General features: G+C 46.5%; 1 protein-coding gene across 5 annotated transcripts in view; it reads left to right on the top strand.

Moving 5' to 3' along the window:
- Window positions 1–18645, top strand: part of gripap1 (GRIP1 associated protein 1) — a 37129-nt gene extending 18484 nt beyond the window's left edge. For 4 of the 5 annotated variants that reach the window (XM_035521890.2, XM_035521891.2, XM_081707456.1 and 1 more), the window contains 6 exons: window positions 143–242; window positions 2311–2444; window positions 4040–4156; window positions 4483–4576; window positions 14120–14277; window positions 16454–18645. In XM_035521890.2, the coding sequence (XP_035377783.1) occupies window positions 143–242; window positions 2311–2444; window positions 4040–4156; window positions 4483–4576; window positions 14120–14277; window positions 16454–16528 (678 nt within the window). In that variant the 3' untranslated portion in view covers window positions 16529–18645. Of the gene's footprint in view, window positions 1–142; window positions 243–583; window positions 857–2310; window positions 2445–4039; window positions 4157–4482; window positions 4577–14119; window positions 14278–16453 lie in introns of those variants that run through there. The other variant, XM_081707458.1, reaches the window with a different exon arrangement.

An 18645-nucleotide genomic window follows, 5' to 3' on the forward strand; every position in this document is an offset into this window, starting at 1 on the left:
TGCGGCTGGCTTTGTGACTGAGCACAGCTGAAGCCTTTGTTCCTAAAAGTGTCTGGGAAACAGACCGATGTGAATGTAAATGTAAATCATGGGCTCCGGGGTAAGTGTTGACTCCCTGACTGTAGCGCCTCCCACTCCACAGCTGAAAGATCTAAAGCGCCAGCTCCACCTGGAGAGGAAAAGAGCCGACAAACTGCAGGAGCGGCTGCAGGAGATCCTGACCAATGCCAAGACCAAGACGGGTAAGCTCCAGCCACCTGGGCCCGAGAGCTGGCCGTGCGACCCGCACGTCACGCTCTGCAGCCCTGAGCTCTTCCAAAATGTCCCTGCTCACATCACAGGTTGGCTCTACCAGCTCAACACTAACACCAGGTGTCCACATTGCCTTCCACAAGGTCAGGAGAAGTCCGCGCTGTCCTGCTCCTTTTGTCGCGCACTTGATTGCAGGCATATTGCGTGTAGAACAAGCCTGAGGTCCTGGGGGGAGGTCACATGGGGTCGACGTGACCGGATATCTGATGTTGCTTTATGACTCAAGGCTGCCGTCTCACCCTGCGACGGTGGCACGAAACGTTCTGTGTAGGTAAGACGGTTGGCATCGTAAGACGGCAGACGGAGCGTCTCGGCCCACTCCCATAGCCGCTGGCCAGATGAGCTGGAATGAGGTGGCGCACACTCGCCCATCTGCCTCGCCTCGCCTCGCCTCGCCACCGTGATGCTCCGCGTTTTGGGCCTCGTCACCACTCCAGCTCCTGCTGCCTTGTCTGAGTGGCCGGCAGACTTGATTACGGCTGAAAGCCGCCCGTCTGGGCATCTGAGACGAGGTTTTTGTGCAGCATACTTTGGTGGAACGCCAGGTACAAGGGTAAATCGGTGTAATAATAATAATAGATTTTCCTTGCACTTTCCTCCTGCACAGCTGTAACACATCTGCAGCATTGGTCCCAGTCCAGGAGTGTTTTCACAGGAGGATGCAGTCGCAAGCTGTGATCAGGCAGCTCTTTTAACCAGATGACTTAAAGGCTTAAACTAAATTAGAGTTTTGAACTGCCACAGACTTTTTATATTTCTGACCTAGCACTTGCACCAGCGCTCTGGACGTGACTGGTTATTGTAGGTAACTGGCACATCAGTGTGGTTAACGATATTACCCAAAACGGCGTCATACGCCGAGAGAAGCAGCAGTGTGTTGATGTCTTAAAATCAGGAACTCCTTCTAGCCCCCCCCCCCGCCACAAACACCCAGCATTCATACCTAGCAGGGAGAGGTTGGGGGCTGTAAATATTTGATGGTGCCCACCTCTAAAGATGTGCCCCAGTGTCTTGCGTGCACATATTTGCTCTCTGTAGATTGTCGGTAGTGCCAGGCTGCCCTCCTCTTTTGGGCCATCCATTATTTAAAAGGCTGTAAATGTTTAATGGTTGCTCTACAGAAAGTTTAGAATCAGACATTTTAAAGTAGGGAGCTTTATCTTCGTCTATCATCCGGAAGGGTCTTTGACTTTCTACATACGCATGTGCACACGCACACACTGTCTCTTCCAGGCTGTTCCTCTGTCTGTCACATTGCCCTCTGCACCCCCCCCCCCCTTCTCTAGATTTATACATCTTGAGGAGAGTCCCACCTTGTTGGACTAGTATTCTGGATAACACAGAGACTGTATCCACCCTGTATGGTGTTGACTTAATTTGTTTTTTGTTTTTTTCTTTATTTTTTTTTCTTTATTTTTGTAAACTCTGCTTATATATATATATATATATATATATATATATATATATATATATATATATATATATATATATATATATATATATATATATATATAATCTCACACACATTTTATATATTTATTTATATATATATATATATATATATATATATATATATATATATATATATATATATATAAAAAAAACAAATGTGTCCTTGTGGTAGTAAAAGAGTGTCACTGGAATTATTGAGTCCAGCCAGATAGGCCTCTAGATAAATAAAGTTGGAATAACTGCAGTTATGCAGATTAGTATGTGGGGTTTAGTGGAGGGATTACTGCCAGAGAAGTCAGCAGTGCAGCCTGCGATTAATCGCGGCGATTAATCAAAACCAAAAACAAATGCATGTTTTTTTATTTACACACACACACACACACACACACACACACACACACACACACACACACACACGATTTCTGGAAAAACAATGTTTTGGACAGAGGTTCTTCATTATCGTCTATGTAAGATGTAAGTAAAATGCTTCTCTACAAGGAAAATCCAATTTTATTCGTGTGTGTGTGTGTGTGTGTGTGTGTGCAGGTCTAGAGGAGCTGGTGTTGTCAGAGATCAGCTCTCCAAACAGGACTCAGCAGACCGGAGACAGCAGTAGTGTCTCCTCCTTTAGCTACAGGGAGATGATGAAGGAGGGAGCCTCGGCGCAGACCACTAATAAAGTAGCGACACACACACGCGCGCATACATTTACAAGGCCCGCAACTCTGTTCAGATTTATGGATAGAGCACACATAAGGTGGGCCTGCACAGCTAAAGCAGTGTGTGAACGTGCGCGCACACACGCACGCACACACAAAAATCATGCCCCTAACTTTTTCTAACCCTGTTGCCATGGACAACTCTTTCTCTCCACAGCTCCCCTTGCAGCTATTAATAAAGATCTCAGCGGCGTAGTAACTATAAATACTAGGCCTTTAAATAACCACGACAGTGGAAAGTGCGACGGTGCGCTTTGGTTCTGGTTGACTACAGCACAGCTCCTCATTGGACAGACGGATAGTACATTCACGGAGATTAGCACTAAAGTTCTAAGCTCTGCTCCTCCTCCTCCTCTTCCCTTAAAAAAAACCCCCCCAAAAAACCAACAAACAAACCAGTGTAACCCGCCAATGCTGACACGAAGCAGGGAAGTCTGTGAACGGTGCAGTGCGGTCCTTGAGTAAAAGAAGTTTGTTGACAGAGCCTGAGGGAAGACAAGACTCTGGTGGGGGTGGTAAGGGCAGGACAGTGTTCTCAGTCTCCAGGACGAGCCGACCTTCTTTAGATTGGACGTACTCCGGTTCCTTTGAAGGGGCAAAAAAAACCTTGTGGTGGCACAATGAACCGAGCATTCATAAGCAGTATAAACAAGCCAGCTTTGGAGATTAGGCAAATGCTAAGAAAGAAACTGCTGCAAGTGACCGATCAAAGTCTGCGTGCTCAGTCCATGGTCCTCTGCCTACAGAGCAGCACGTATGTGTTTGTATATATATATATGTGCACAGCAGGGACATGTGCACCAGAAGTGTACACTTTGCAGCTACAGGGAGCTACAGGGAGATGATGAAGGAGGGAGCCTCGGCACAGACCACTAATAAAGTAGCGACACACACACCACACACACACACACGCAATATACACACAGTATACATGCTGTGTACTTTTTGTATACAGAAGTGTACAAAAGTGTACACTTTTGCATGCTTAGGAATACTTATTATACTTCAATTTTTATCTGATCGTTTGGAGTTAACTGCTAAACCCATTTCATCTTGGTCCACAGAGCGAGCACAAGTGGGAGGCTTTTTACTAGAATAATGGCCTCTCTCGGTGATCCTGTTGTGTTTGGGTGGTGTAAAGTTTTTCACATGAAAGGATGGACGGATGGATGGACTGGGAGCGGTAGAAGGAGGGAGCATGGAGGGTCGGTCAGGGTTAGGGTTAGCTTCACTGTGTGCGTTCACTAGCCCAGGCCTGTCTGTTCCACCTCTCTAGCTTGACGTGCTGCAATTACTGAGGCCTGTTCTAGACGGGCAGATAAACGGGTCTGTGGGTGGTGATTGTAGAAAAAGTAGGATTTATGGGCAGATTTCTTTTTCTTTTTTTTCCCCCTCCCTCTGTCTCTCCTTTTAAATTATTATTTTTTTTAATCTTTCTTTTTCACGGTCTCTCTCTCTTTTGCACTCTCACTCTCTCTCTCTCGCTCTCCTGCTCACGCTTGCACATTCGATCTCTCTCTCCCTCTCTTGCGCGCCCTCTCTCTTTTTCCCTGCAGTCCAACACCAGCAGTCCTCAGTCTCAGAGACCAGCAGACCTTTCGGATGACGAGGTCAGTGAACTCTTCCAGAGGTTGGCTGAGGTGCAGCAGGAAAAGTGGCTGCTGGAAGAGAAGGTATGACCTTTTGACCTCCATCACTGATGTTGCTTCGCAGCAGTATAAAATGACTGACTAACGAGATTTCAGAATGATGTATACCGTCAGTCTTAGCAAGATGCCGGAAATATCACGAACCACAAAAACCCACGATTTCTTACTGAGATCCTGTTATCCTCGAGGTACAGTATATACCCCACACATCAGCCAGCATGTTGCGTGATTTGGTACACCGGAACACCTGCCAATACCCAATGCGTGCAAGCGCTTTAGATTAAAAGGGTGTTGATCTACAGCGACGGCCCTATCCGCCACGACTAGTGTTTCGTCTCTTTTGTGTGAAGGTGAAACACTTGGAGGTGAGCTGCTCCTCGATGGCCGATGACATCTGCAAGAAGAGTGCCATAATTGAGACTTACGTCATGGACAGCAGGAGAGGTAGGCAGTCGTCCAGCGCGCTCTGCTTGGGGATGTGGCTCCGGGCTCGTTGTCCTGCCCCTGAACCACACAGCCACTGTTGGTCAGCTGTCGGTCGCGCCTCTCTTCCCTCCTTTATTGTATTTTTCGTTCGGAGGAAAACCGACAGCTACAGGAGCATGAAATGAAAGGCTGTCGTGATGATGCGCCCGTCTGGACGCAACAGCCTGCCCCGCTGCAGCTCGGAGACAGGAACCAGCGCAGCCTTGAAAGTCCTGCAGTGTTCTCAGACTTTATTTGAGATTGCTGTTGAGGAATGGTCTGTAGTTATTTTTGGGTCACTATAGAGCATTCTCTTTGATGTGTTGTGCCCAGAGTACTAAACAATTTTAAGAAACTTGGATTGGCAAGAGCTTAGAAGAGTCCCTTTTAAAGTTCATGTAAAACAGCTGGCATTTCTTTATATTCATTATAAACTTTTCTTGCTTCCTTGCATGTTATCTCCCCTAAATAATTTAATGGGTGTATTTATAATGGCACTATATATAATGATGCTGCACTTCTCAAATACATTTTAAACAATGGGCAGAGAACAGAAGATTGAGTCTAATGTTCACGATCTAAGCTGCAGGCCACCCACCAGGATTTATGAGGTTTACTTTAATAAAGGTTGCTTACTTTAGAAGGCTGTGAGACTGGACAGCTATGGAGAGCTACGTGACTGTAAGTCTTTCCACTTGGTGGCCAACTTGGTAACAGCCCGGGCCTTGATAAGAAGTCACACCAAACCAAACCTACAAACCTCAAATTTGCAGAAAAGCTAATGTTAAAAAAAACTTACTTGAAATGACTAATAAAATCTCACACAAATGGTAGTAGCAAAAAAGGTAGTTTCTGCAGATTTTTAGAGCAAGCAGGGCAAAGGTTTGAGGTGGCCAACCTTTTGTAGACACTGTTGCACTGATATCGAGCTGGAGGAAATGTACGTGAACATTTGGTCTGTGTCATCATACGATATAATCCTGAGTAACATTTGTGACAACTAGTAAGAGCGGTCATGAAGACAGCTGTACTCTAAATGTTAATAGGCCTCATTACACCTTTACTAGCCAAGCATTTGGTACTTTTTTTTTTTTTTTTTTTTTTTTATTATTGAAGGGCGGGTCTTCCCATAATACAAATAACCATGTTAAATGTTATGAACCATCCCATTCACATTTTACTGTCTCCCCTCTAATAATAATGACTGTGTTAAGGAGAGCTGTGTTACTGTGGTGACCACTGTGACTGGAGATCTCTGGGTTTTAAAGATCTTCCTGTAGCATGTTCTCTATACTCAAATTAGCATCAGCCCTTCCTCACAGGTTATCTGTCTGCCTCACTGTCCTCTTCCCCTGGCCGGACGAACATTAGTGTAATGAAAATCGACTGGATGACAAACGGAGCCCTCTCCTTCATAGTGCTGTATTTTTTTTGGCAATTTATTTTATTTATTTATTTATTTATTTTTGCTAATTAGAAATCCATTCATCAAGAGGGTATGGACATAGGTGCCCTGACTGGGAGTGCACTACTGACTGAAAGTACTAAATCAGCATCTGATTGAACTACTGCTGTACAAAGACAAAAAAAAAAAAAGCATAAGCTGAAGGCACGCGTGATTTTGTAGATGCACAAAATGGAGTATTAGTGTTAAATAACAGATGCGTTGAAGCCTTTATGAAAGTGAGCAGACTTCAGTGAGAGGCCCTGTGTCGAAGCACAATACGAAAAACCAAACAGTTATGCATTAAGAAATTTAGCTGAACTGGTTTATTAGTTAGTGCACACAACAGCTGTGTCAAGATGAGGAACCTCTAAAGCTCAATGCAAACTGTATGGGTGTCGCTTTGAATTTGATGCATCAAAATGTTGCTTCTTAAAACGGTTTGAGGAATGCAGCTCTCTGGTCCCGTAGAGGACAACTGCCAGTGAATTTGTAGTAAGAGTCCCATATCCAAAGGCTAGAAAACACCCCTGATACGAAACGACCCACTTTTTAAATATGGAGCCAGGCTCATAGAGTGGTTTAAAAGTCTACGCAGCTGTCTTTTTGAGTTTTCACAGGAGGACACGCACATGTGCTAACAGGCTCTCTGGATCAATCATATCTCCTGGGTTCTTCTCATGAAAGTTTTCCTCATACAGCCTGCACTCTAGGCGAAGGACAGATCTTAAAAACCACCATGCTCTCGTGTGAATTTGCTTTAAAACTTCCAACAGGAAGTTAAAATTGTGTTTTGAGTTCGCTTTCAAAATTCCTGGTTAGCCCTAAAAGCAAGTCAGAGGAGCTGCACACTCATTTCACCCAAGAGGACAGATGAAAGAAGTAGAAGAAGAAAGGAAAATCTTTTGGGAGTCAGGGGGCTGTCAGCATGATTCATTTGTTACTGAAGAGTTGACTTGGCCATGCATTTAACATAGAGATTACTTTCATAATGATTTAAGATAATTGCTTGTTGTGACATTTATGCATGTAGGCACCCAGCACCTCCAAATGAATTTGTAGCTTTCTGAAGTGCATGCACTCTGCACCTCCTCTCTCTCTATGTGTATATCCTTTAACACAGTGCAAATCTGAAAAAGGTTGAGGAAAAGATAATTGCATGGGGGGGGGGACAATGCATCATTGGGATTACATTCATTGTGAACGGATTCAGTGGTCTCAACCATATTTAAAATGGGAATATCCCTAATGTTCCACGTGAGTAATATACAGTTTAAATCAGTGGTGACGCTGTTTGTTTATTCAGATAAATCTTAATCAGTCCTGCTTGAGGAGATCAGTACATTATAACATAATAACAATTAGCAATATACATCATGCTCCATACTCTGTTTAGACCACAATTGACCGATGAGGGCCGTCTCTGTCCGAGTGCCAGTGAAGGCGTTGGCTTTCGTTCCGTCAATAAGAGTCAGTGCTCATTTTCTGCAGAGATTTAATTTCTTCCCACTCAACCCCCCCCCTCTACACAGTAGTGTGCAGAAAACCTGTGTGAATGTATGTACCTCCTGTACCCTCTAAGGACCAGATCTTCCTGAGATTATAGTCATTATTTCAGGCAAATGCGCCTGTGTCCATTATAAGAAAATAGGTTACTCTTCGGTGTCCCCGGTAGACAGGGAAGATGAGGTGGCTTCTTCCGCCCTCCCCTACGTGCCTTCCTCCTGTTTTAATTTCATGACTGACTGATTTAGCATTTAATGCCAGACTAGATTCCATTAAGGCCAGTGTCTTCTAATTGTAAATATTGTGCTATAACAGTTGAAGGTGTCTAATCGTTTGGGATTGCAGTGGCGTTTAGGCAGCTGCGTTGTCATACCCACAGAAGCATTTATAGAGGGCTCGGTGTATTTTATTTTATTTTTATTTATTTATTTATTTATTTTAAATTTATGCTTGGTAGTTCAAAAATAATGCTGAAAATACGGAATCTGAGGTGTTTATGGGGGTTTTGATGAGTCGTGGTGTTTACATGATCCAAAAAATATCTGTCGATAATGCAGGCAAACCTCTAATCATGGCACTTCAAGGAATCACCAGAAAAGACTCACACAGCTTGTGAAATGCCAGGGGGTTTTGGGAAGTAGCTTTTTTGTAAGCATAATTTGTTTTGACTATGTCCAGATATGGCAGCGAAGTGGTGACATCATAAGATGTGTTAAACACACTTTTAATCCAGCTGTTTCAAAGTGAGATGAATTTAAGAACGTGTTAATAACCATCACAGTAGCACAGCTCTTCTTGGTGCAGGACAGCAGAGAGGCTGTTCCCTAACCCTAACCACTCAAAACCTTAAACGGCAGGAGAAAGATGCCGTGAAGGAACGATGGATCATATTAGGGGTGCAAACGGGCGCAGAGAGGAGCAATGTTGTAAGGAGAGGGAAGTGGAGATGGCCGTAAAGGAGGCGGAGTGAACCCAGCCCAGGACCTCACTCGTGCAGCGACGGAGAGCGAGGGGAGGGGGCACTCTTACTCTCATTTCTGACAGAGGCTGAGCTGGAACAGCAGGGCTGGCCGGCCTGCCACCCTGCCGAGTTAAGTTTTCATCCTCGCCTCCAGCCGCCCGATTGCGGTGAAAGCTGGGTAGCTGTCTGGGAGCAGGACCGGGAACCTCTGCACCTCTGCTACTTCTGAACCCTCTCCTTAGAGATGTAATAGAAACACTGTTGGGTTGGTTAGAGGAAAACATTCAAGGCTGATTCTACCACAAAAATGCTAACACAGGTTAACCGGTTAATGTAAGGATGGTTATTGTCATTACAAGTGCTCCTTTGTAGATTTCACCCATTTGTGAAGCGCATAAGCTTTTTTTTGAGTGATGCTTTTATTTAATCAGTGCAGGGTTTTTATTTCAGCAGTGCAGTGAAGTGTTTGGCAGATGTTGAGTCCTTGCCTCTACTGTATGGTTTTGCTGTTTGAATTTAATGGAGAGAGAAACAGAAACCCCAAGCAGGTCAGAAATCCATTGGTAATGTATTCCGCTAATGCAGTGTTTGGAATTCTGTCCTGTACATGACCTGTTTTGCTTAGAATTGGGAACCTGAGAACCGAGAGAATTTTCTTTCAGTTTAAATTAATTAAATGCTAATTAGCATTAGTAGTCCATGAGCGAGCGTGTGTGTGTTTGTGTGTGTGTGTGTGTGTGTGTTTGTGTGTGTGTGTGTGAGAGATGTCAGATCCCTGTGTGATGGTGTGTGGGACAAAGAGGGTCTCTCTGCAGGGGCAGTAGGCTAATTCTGCATTCAGGTACATTCTGCAGTCATGTGTATACTGTGTGTGTGTATACTTTGTGTCTGTCTGTCTGTGTGTGTGTGTGTGAGAGAGAGAGAGAGAGAGAGAGAGAGAGAGAGAGAGAAAAAAAAAGGACAAGTGCTCTCTCTCTCTCTCTCTCTCTCTCCCCCCCTTATTTCCTTTCTCTCTCCCATGTGCTAAGTGCTCTTCCCTGCAGGAAGAGTCAGTCAGGGTGAGGTTCTGAGGCGAACACAAGCCGTACTGCAGTGTGGAGACACCCTCCCACCCGCATGTTATGTGTCCTGTTGTGGACCTCAATTGGTGCATGAAGTAAGCTAACCTTTCACTCTGCACCATCCCTCCCCTGCTCTGTTAACAGGGAAAGTAAATGAAACAGACTTTTCCAACACTTTGCGTTGTTCACAACCTGTAAAATCAGGGATTTAATGGTCGGGAAAGGTCTGGGTCACTGAACTGAGCTTCAGCAAATCGTTCCTTCTTCTCATGCAGGGTCTTACGTTTTCAACATAAGGAAATTGGAAGTCAGCTCCAGTGGGCTTTCTGAGAACACAGATGAGAGTGGAGCCCTGTTTGCTACAGGAGTCCCACGAAGCCACTGCTCCAGGGGCAGTAACCAGTGCTTTTATTTGTCCATGTCTCTGCCTGAGTGCTGGGTGATGGAGCGGCCCGTTCGCCTGCTGCTGCTCCGGCGGGAGCCGGCCATCGGTGCGCAGGCAGCAGACAGCCCAGCGAGTCAGGCGCCACTGCACACCCATGAGCCAGAGCTGCCGGGCCTGCGCTCTGCCCTCCCAGGGGCTCCCTTCAAGGTAATGGAAGGAGACGAGGTTTTTGCCCTCGCCGTGAAGCTTGCAGCCGCTGCGCTGTGGGAAGGGAATTTTTAACTCTTTGCTCCTTCCTCAGCGAGCCTCTACCCATCGTCCAGCTGGCTCTGCAGCTGGGGATCCCCTGAGCCGTGAACTGAGAGCCTCTGCTTGATGACATCAGCCAACCCCCCACCCCCACACACACACCCTCCATCTGATGGCTCTGAGTAGCCCGTCTTCTCCAGTTAACGTTCTCCTCTGGGGCCCTGAGCGGAAGAGCAATTCTGGCGCAGGTCCACGCCTCTGAAACCCATCCCGGCACCATTTTCCACCCATTAGAGGAGGGGAGTCCTCTCTGTAAATCAGCTTTGCGGATTCATCAAAGCGTCTCGATAGGGCTCAGTCTCCGTCCTGCAGCAAATTAGAATTAATGTTGCTGATCAATACGGAAGAAACACCAGTTACAGGCAAGTGTGGCATCTTCCCATCGACGGCGTCATTAGCGCTGTTGATGCAGCCGCCTCCGCTTCATTTGGAGGGCCTCGCCACCCTCATGGCCCAGAGTTCAGCGCGTTAACGCTGGCCCGACACTGAACAGAGTTCAGCGGTTGCAGCTTTTCAAAATGCCGCAGATGAAAATGCCGGATCTTTGCACTACATTTGGAATTCCGGAATTTTTTCATCACTGAGTTATTTGCTGCATGTAGCTTTATTAAAGCTTCATTGAACTTGTACCTGTTTGAAGTAACAAAAGTGAAGGACAGTGAATCTGCAGACGAACGTCCTGTGGAGAGCTGCAGGTATTAAGGGGTAATAACCCTGACAGCATGTTTTCCATCCAACATCTGCATGCAGCCTCACCAAAGACATTCTCCTCCACCCTCCCTGGAGTCGTTTGGCACCTCCTTTGCTGGCTTCCTTTTTTTCCTCGCTCCTTTTTTCGATGGTGATGGAGGGCTGGAGAGCCAACGAGAGCCGTCCCCTTAGTGGAGGTTAGCAGGCAGCAGAGAGTCATGCCAGGCTCTTCGCGCTGTTTACTGTCGGCGCCCGGAGCTGAGCGAAATAGCACGCCTAGCTTCCGTCGCGTCAAGTAATACACCCAAAGGTCGAGCACGCCTCCCGGCTGGGGTCGATGTCTCCGTTAGCGAGCACACGTCGCTTATTGCTTTATTTGTCTTTTCTCTGAGGTCTTGATGGAAAGTGAATTTCAGCACCTCCTCAGTCTGCCATTTCAGCACCTCCTCAGTCTGCATTAGCTTGGTCCAGAATGCTGGAGGAACGTGTCGGAAAGCAGCCCTAGTGCCCTTTCCGCACACTCAAACCGGGCATGAGATTGCAAACACTCGTGCAACTCAAACGGCAATACATTTGTGGCCTTTAAGTGGTGTGTGTATGTGGCATGCCACAAAAGCACCCCACATTTGGTACTTCATTATGAGTCATGATCTTGCAATGAGTTTGAGATTCAGCATGGCTTGCATTATATGACAAACCTCCTACCATGAAGCACTTTATATAAATAACTTGTCTTAATAGAGAGAGTGCATATGGCTGCAGAGGATAGATGTGACGTCTGTTCAGCATGTTGCCACGGTGACTTCCTGTGCACTCTTTAGGAGCCTTGATGAGCCAACCTTGAGTTTCTCCACTCACCCAGATGGAGTGATACTGGAGCGAGACGCAGCCTGATCGAACCGATGCCATTTGCCCTTGACACGTTTGGCGAACTCTGCAGAGCACCACTCTCCCACCCGATGCTCAGCACCCTCCCCCGTCGAGAGGCGCTCCTGCCGTATTGTTTACCTGTCCTCTGAAGATCATCACCCGTGCACCGCCTTTCATTTTTAACAAGCCACTTCATCCAGTTACGGTGCAGAGACCATGTTCCCAGCCACTGCTTCTGCCTTAACGAGGCCGGCTGACCTCATCAGAGTACTTTTAATTTAATTATCTCTCCTGCGCTAATGTGCTTTTTTTCATCTTTTCTTTTCTTTCTCTCTTTTTCTCTCCATCTCACAAAAACCCACCGGCAGCACACTTCTGCTGCGTTGAAGGTGACGGAGGTGAAGGCAGCTGGAGCTCATGTCGGAGATTACTGGATCTGTTCACGGGCCTGCTGGACAAAACATTCCTACCATTGCCTTTATCCAGTTTCCATAGGAATGGCGCTCTCTCTGCAAAGTGCTCACATTAAAAGGCAATTTACGTATTTCAGACTTCACTCGTTTGAATGCGTTCAATCGCATCTCTTTTTGTTCAGTAACATAAGCGCTGGTACAGTGCTGTGGTGTGTGTGCAGCAAGTGCCCATCCCAGAAGCAGTGGCAGTTCTTCATCTCGCAGTAGTCAGCTCTCAATCTGTCTCCCTGTACACGTTCCTTTGGTTTGTTTGCTTCCAGAGGAGAGTGCACCTCAGTCTCCACCTCGTATGAGTTATGCTGACCCAGACACTATGCCTGTTTGTCTGTTTGTTTATTCTGCCACTTATTTATGCCCTTCTTATAGCCTGACTGTGGCCAGTGCCTGACAAGGATCTGAATCTTCTTTGTATATGGGATAGTTAAGATTCTTTACTGATCAATTACCTCTTTTAAGGGTCCTGTAGAATTCTCATTAGGTTTGTGATTTGTTGGTATAGTGCCAGTGTTTTTTTTTTTTTTTTTTTATCTTTCTTTAATCATTTGGTTGACTCTGACTTTAGCTCTGGTCAGCAGTGCTGGGCCGAGCTCCTATAGTGTTGTATTAGGTATTAAAGGTAATGGACAATCTGACCAAGGGGCGTTTATGGGGTAGCTTGCTGATGTTAGTCTGGATACTTTTTTTTTTTTTTTTTTTTTTTTTACAAGACATTTACAAAATTGGTTGAGACTTGAGAGAGATTGCTGAATGAAGTCTTCCTTTTCTGCTTATTGTACATACAATATGTAGGCCTATAGTCATGCCACAGTCTCTCTCAAAATTGATATAAAGAATACACTTTTTAATCCGTGTAACACCTAGATTTTCTGTTCCATGCAATACCCAAAAGTCAACATTTTTGCAGAGGACTTTTAAAAGTATATATTATTTAATTCATGTATTTGGGTATGCATTCAATACTATTATATATTACCTAATATACAATTACATAATATGTAATATATTTTGTTTAAACTCTCCAAATGTTTTCTTTTTGATTCTTTGTTCATTTATCCATAAACCTTATGGAAGGTTTCTTCACAGGTTTCATTTTGCTGTTTGAATGGCTCCACACTTCACAGCCATAGAGCCCAATCACTTTTAATCACTCTTCTCTAGAGTTTCTGAAGATTTTAATTGGCTTCAGTGTACCATTGTGTGTGGGTGTGTGCATAAAAAGGCTATTTTTGCATTTACCTATTAGCATGTGCGTGGTCACATCAGATGTTCTTGCTCTGCTACTGTGGGAGATCAGAATCTAGTTGAGACGTACCATCTGTGCTGCTTTGGATAATGCTGGCGGTTGTACCTCTTGTGTTTGTGCTGGTACAGACTAGGACTCTCAGTACTGCTCTGTCTCACCTCACCCTCAGAGGACCCTAGTATGGAAAATGACATTTCCCTCGCGTTATTGAAATAAAAAACTTTGAAGTACGTTTGTAAGTATTGTTAACGTTTCAACATGCACAGTTTACTCCCCCGGTACAAAACCGTTTACTCCCCCAGTAAAACTGCTTCTCTGGTATCAGAAGAACAAACTCATTTGCATATCGCTACCTAGTCATCCTACAGCGGTTTAGCCCTGCCCACTTTTTGCAGTTCTCGGGAGTGTTCCATCTCTGAGTGCTTTTTGAATGTGGCACAATACAGGGCAACCAGTCAGAACAGAGCTTATAAATTAAAAGGCTATGGGCCCCAGAAAACTGTAATGTGCAAAACTTTATTCAGTCTCTCTCTCTCTTCCTTTCTCAATGTCTGTCTCTCTCTCTCTCTCTCTCTCTCAGATGGAGGAGGTTCTGCTAGTCACCAGGGAGAGAGGGGAGGACTAAGTTCAGTACTCAGGGATTTGGTAAAGCCTGGAGATGAGAACCTGCGTGAGATGAACAAGAAACTACAGAACATGCTGGAGGAACAACTCACCAAGAACATGCACTTGCAGAAGGTATGGAGAACATGCACCTGCATAAAGCGGAGGTGTGGAAGGGATGTTGACAGTTTAGCCATAGCAAAAGAAACAATAAAAACAACCCTAACTAAATGAGATGGGTTTAGCCTGATGGGGTGTTATAGGCTGGTTCAGGTGGGCTGAGGTGAGCTAAAGCTTTGCCAGCGTGATTCTGTGGACTCCTACTGGCTTATAAGCTTCAAAAGCCATAAGCCTGCTGGAGGAGGAGGACTCTGTGGCAAAGTAGCTTTGACAGGGTGCTAGGCTGTGTGTGTGAGTGTGTGTGTGTGTGTGTGTGTGTGTGTGTGAGAGAGAGTATGGATATGGATGTGTGTGTGGGGGGAGGCGGCTTGCTGTCATGCTGCCTCCAGGCACCACCGAAGGGGGCTTATTCATCAGAAGCCAGAGGGTGGGCGTATTTTTGAACGATGAAACAGCTCTGGGTGCAGGAATAGAAACAGCCCCCAGGCGGTCAACGGGCCCCTGCGTTTGATGGCCATGCATTTGATGGGATTACAGCATCACACAGATCCACTAATGACAATTAACCTCGCCCTCCGCTTCCCTCCTTTCAAGAGCTACCACTTTACCTCCAGCACACAGACATTTGATTCACTCTCACAGCATGCTGGTGGCATGCTGAAATGTGTTTCACAGAGCAGACCTGAACATGAAATGTGTTGCGAGTTCTTTTGATGTCATTTGTGCCCACTGGTGGAGGGATGACTTTGTATGTGTTTATGTTTATATTGTGTAGGTCTGCCTACTGTATGCACTTTTTTGGGGATATAAATGAGAGAGAAATTCATGCCTCAGTTACACGTGTGTGCGCGCGTGCCTGCAGCGTGAGAACAAGCACCCTGAACAAGCGCCTGGAGCGCGCCGGGGGGTGCGTTTTTGTCCGTGTGAGGCATGGAGGCGTTGCTGGTGCCCAGAGGAAATTGCAGGTTACACACACAAATCCTGTTTTAACCTTGACAGGAGGATGTAGAACTGAAGGAGGGGGCGGAGGGGGCGGAGGGGTCGGGGTGGGTGGTGGCCCCCGCTAAAACATGCCCTTACAGAAAACTGGGGTCACGCTGCAGCGTGCGCCTTACACAGGGCACGGACGCGCCACTGATTAGCCGCTCTCTGGCAGCGCAATATCACCAGGCGCCGGCGCCGCCTCCTCTGGGAGCTAGGTGGCGCGGGTAGAGTGTTTTTTATTTTGTCTTTGCTCATCTGCCTGCATGCTGTGATTCCACCTGGAGCTCGGCGCCCAGCACCCACGGCGGCACCCGGTGCTGCTGTTCGTGAGATGCCGGCGAGCTGCAGCTCGTCCAGGCAGCGGAGAAGCAGCCTGAGCGCAGGGACGGCACAGCCGATAACACCCCCCCCCCCCCCCCCCAGTCTGCGACTCTAAACGCGCTCCACCTGGACTCCTCTGTCAGTTGTCAGTTCTTCGTTCTGTTTTTTCATTCCTCTTTTTCAGTCTCTTTCTCTTGTTCTGTCCTCGCCCTCCCTCTCTCCCTCCCTCCCTCCCTCCCTCCGTTCTCATCGTGCCCTCGCTTTGCCAGTCCTGCCCAGAGGGCGTCAGTGCAGAGTGCCGCTAGAATGCAAGGCCAAAGAAAAATGGCCACCACCTGCTCTCTCCTCTCCCCTCTCTCCCCTCTCTTCTCCCTTCTCTCCTCTCTCTCTCTTCTCGCCCCCCCCCCCCCCCCCACTCCTCTCCCCTCTCTCCTCGTCCCTCTCCCCTCTCTTCTCGCTCCTCGCTGGCTCGGCTCAGCAGCTCTGGTCTTGTTCTTATTGGAGCTGCCTGGCTGCCCACAAACAAACAGCCCACTTAGTATTTGATGGCTTTAAAGTGAGCACATGCCAGATGGAGCTGACGGAGAAAGTGCGGGAGAAAGGGAGAAGATGGATATTTCAGCTAAAGCCTGATTGCTTGTTGGTGCATCTCTTCCTGTGTGTGTGTGTGTGTGTGTGTGTGTGTGTGTGTGTGTGTGTGTGTGTGTGTGAATTTTCTGTTCCTTTCTTGTCTTGTCTCCATGTTCTCATTCTGACTGACTGCGTTAGAGTGTAAATGGTGTGCGGTGCGCCTGGGTCCTGACACACACATCACCGAGTGTTCCTGTGCCCCATTGCTCTGTCACAGCCCCAGCTCAAGCCTCCTCTCTGTGTGTGTCCCCTGCAGGATCTGGAGTTATTATCTCAGGAGATCGTGCGTTTGAGCAAAGATTCTTCTCCCACCCCCAAGGTGTCGGGTTAAGACTGCCAACCCCGCCTGGCTCCTACGTCTGGCTCCTACGTCAGACTCTTCTTTCGCTAGCTCACCTTTCCACGGCCACAGAGGGAATGCCGCACCTGCTCAACACCCAGGCTGGATGACGGGCACAAGCCAACCGCACACACCCACACACACTTGCAGGAGAAGAGGAGGTAGAGCAAAGGAGTGTCCAATCACAGCTCCTCTATTACTGAACATACTTACACTATAATACTTTGTCTGTCCTCATCGCTGATGCTACCGAGAGCCTTGCTAGCTTGCTGGCCGTCCTGTGCTGCTACCCGTCCTTGAGCTGTTTTGGTGGGAGAAGTGGTAGAGTCCACCCACTGCCTGGTCCAGCGGGCTTTTCCCAACCGCCGACCGAGCCCATGGCCCGAGAAGAAACTGAGCCGCTACTGAGTCGCTTACTGTTACCACTGTTGTGCTCGTCTGTCCTGTATATCCTCATCACAACGGCAGTTTTCTGTTCTTTTTTATGTCCATATATATCTATATATGTTTATTTTAACTTTTATAGGTTTTATGTGTTTTTTTGTTGAATTGTGCAAATCTAACCGTGGAAAAAAGAAAGTAATTTATTGGTTCCTGTTGTACACTTTGACGGTATGAGGACAGGTAGAGTCTGAATGTAAGCTTGTATGACTTTAGTGTTGTGAAATGGTTCTGCACCACCACGTTCGACCTGTTGGAGGAGCTTATTTAGGCCACAGGACATTGGCTCCCTTCGTTATGTCAACAAATTGAACTGATTGAAATTAGAGGTTTTTGGCGCCATGCAGGCGCCCATAATTGTGTCTGGTAATTGGGCGAGCTGTTCACACGTCCACTCGGAGCACTGCTAGGAAGCAAAGTGGCCCCTGCACGCCCTGCTTCTCTCTCTCTCTCTCTCTCTCTCTCTCTTTCTCACCCTCTCCCTGTCTCCATGCTGTCTCCACCATGGCCCGACACCCCCCCCTCCTCGGCCCCACACTTGCCTTGTTGGGGGCGCTCCGGCTCTCTCACCTTCCACCTCTCTGAGGCCTGAACTTCGTGACATCTGTTCTCCTTGAAAAACAGTCCGATTCCTGAAAGGTAAGGGGAGGTGGAGATGATATTTCACACACACCCCTTTAATAGAGAGCAGCTGGAAGTTAGAACTCTAGAGTTTTTGGGACACTACAGTTTGAGCTGAGCTCAACCATATGCTCTTTTCAGATAACGCAGACCAAAAAACCTGACAGAACCTGCGTATCGAACTGTCCACAGTCCTGTGTGTGTATAAGGTTGCACTGACATTTTTTTTTTTTTCATTCACCCCCCACCCCTGCGCTGTGTATGACTAGTTTTTAACGAGTGAAGTTATGACCAAAAGCCTATGGGCTGCAGGAGCCTCCAGAGAAAGATTCAGTGAGCTGCTGAAATATTTAGATTATGTGAGTGAAATGGGTCGGGGAGGTGAGTGCTGGAGACCTGTTTGATGACTAAACTATAGGCCTGTACTCTGGGACATATTTATTCATCTGGTTAATACAGTTGGCTTGGTGATGTTAGTAAGATGTGGGCTATCACTAATCTCTTTGTTTTTGTTGAGTGCTTTTTAAAAAAAAATGCTTTCATGCCTGATTTTAAACATTTGCTCTCAGTCTTATGATTTGGTACTATTTATGCATATCGTTTGCATGTTATATAGTACATATTGTAAATTCCTTGCTTGAACACTACTTAAAAAGGAAATTCTGTTGAAGCAATGTTCATCTGATATAGAGTAGAGACATTATTTATACTGTATAGTGGTACATGGTCAAATGAACTGCTCTTTTTCCTGTGGTGAAGACCATCACCATGTACAGATCAAAAGTAACTTCCATATGTGCAAGAAATTCTCACATCATCTCCCTTTCCTTTGCTTTTTACTTTAAAGAATGTTGCTGAACATCTGCCAAAATCAGCCAGCCTGAGCAGGGAGCATCGTGATCGATTAGTAGCCTACAGCACACTTGCTCTGAACCTGCCCTTGGACTCCCTCTTTATTTCTCAATCTGTGTTTGTCCAATGTCATGTTCAGTGAACAGACTTCCTTGACTTCCTTGCAGCATTAATAAAGAATGGCTGGAAACTCG

Source organism: Electrophorus electricus, chromosome 25 (assembly GCF_041902795.1).
Source record: "Electrophorus electricus isolate QZ-2024a chromosome 25, ASM4190279v1, whole genome shotgun sequence".
NCBI classification, from domain to species: Eukaryota; Metazoa; Chordata; class Actinopteri; order Gymnotiformes; family Gymnotidae; genus Electrophorus; species Electrophorus electricus.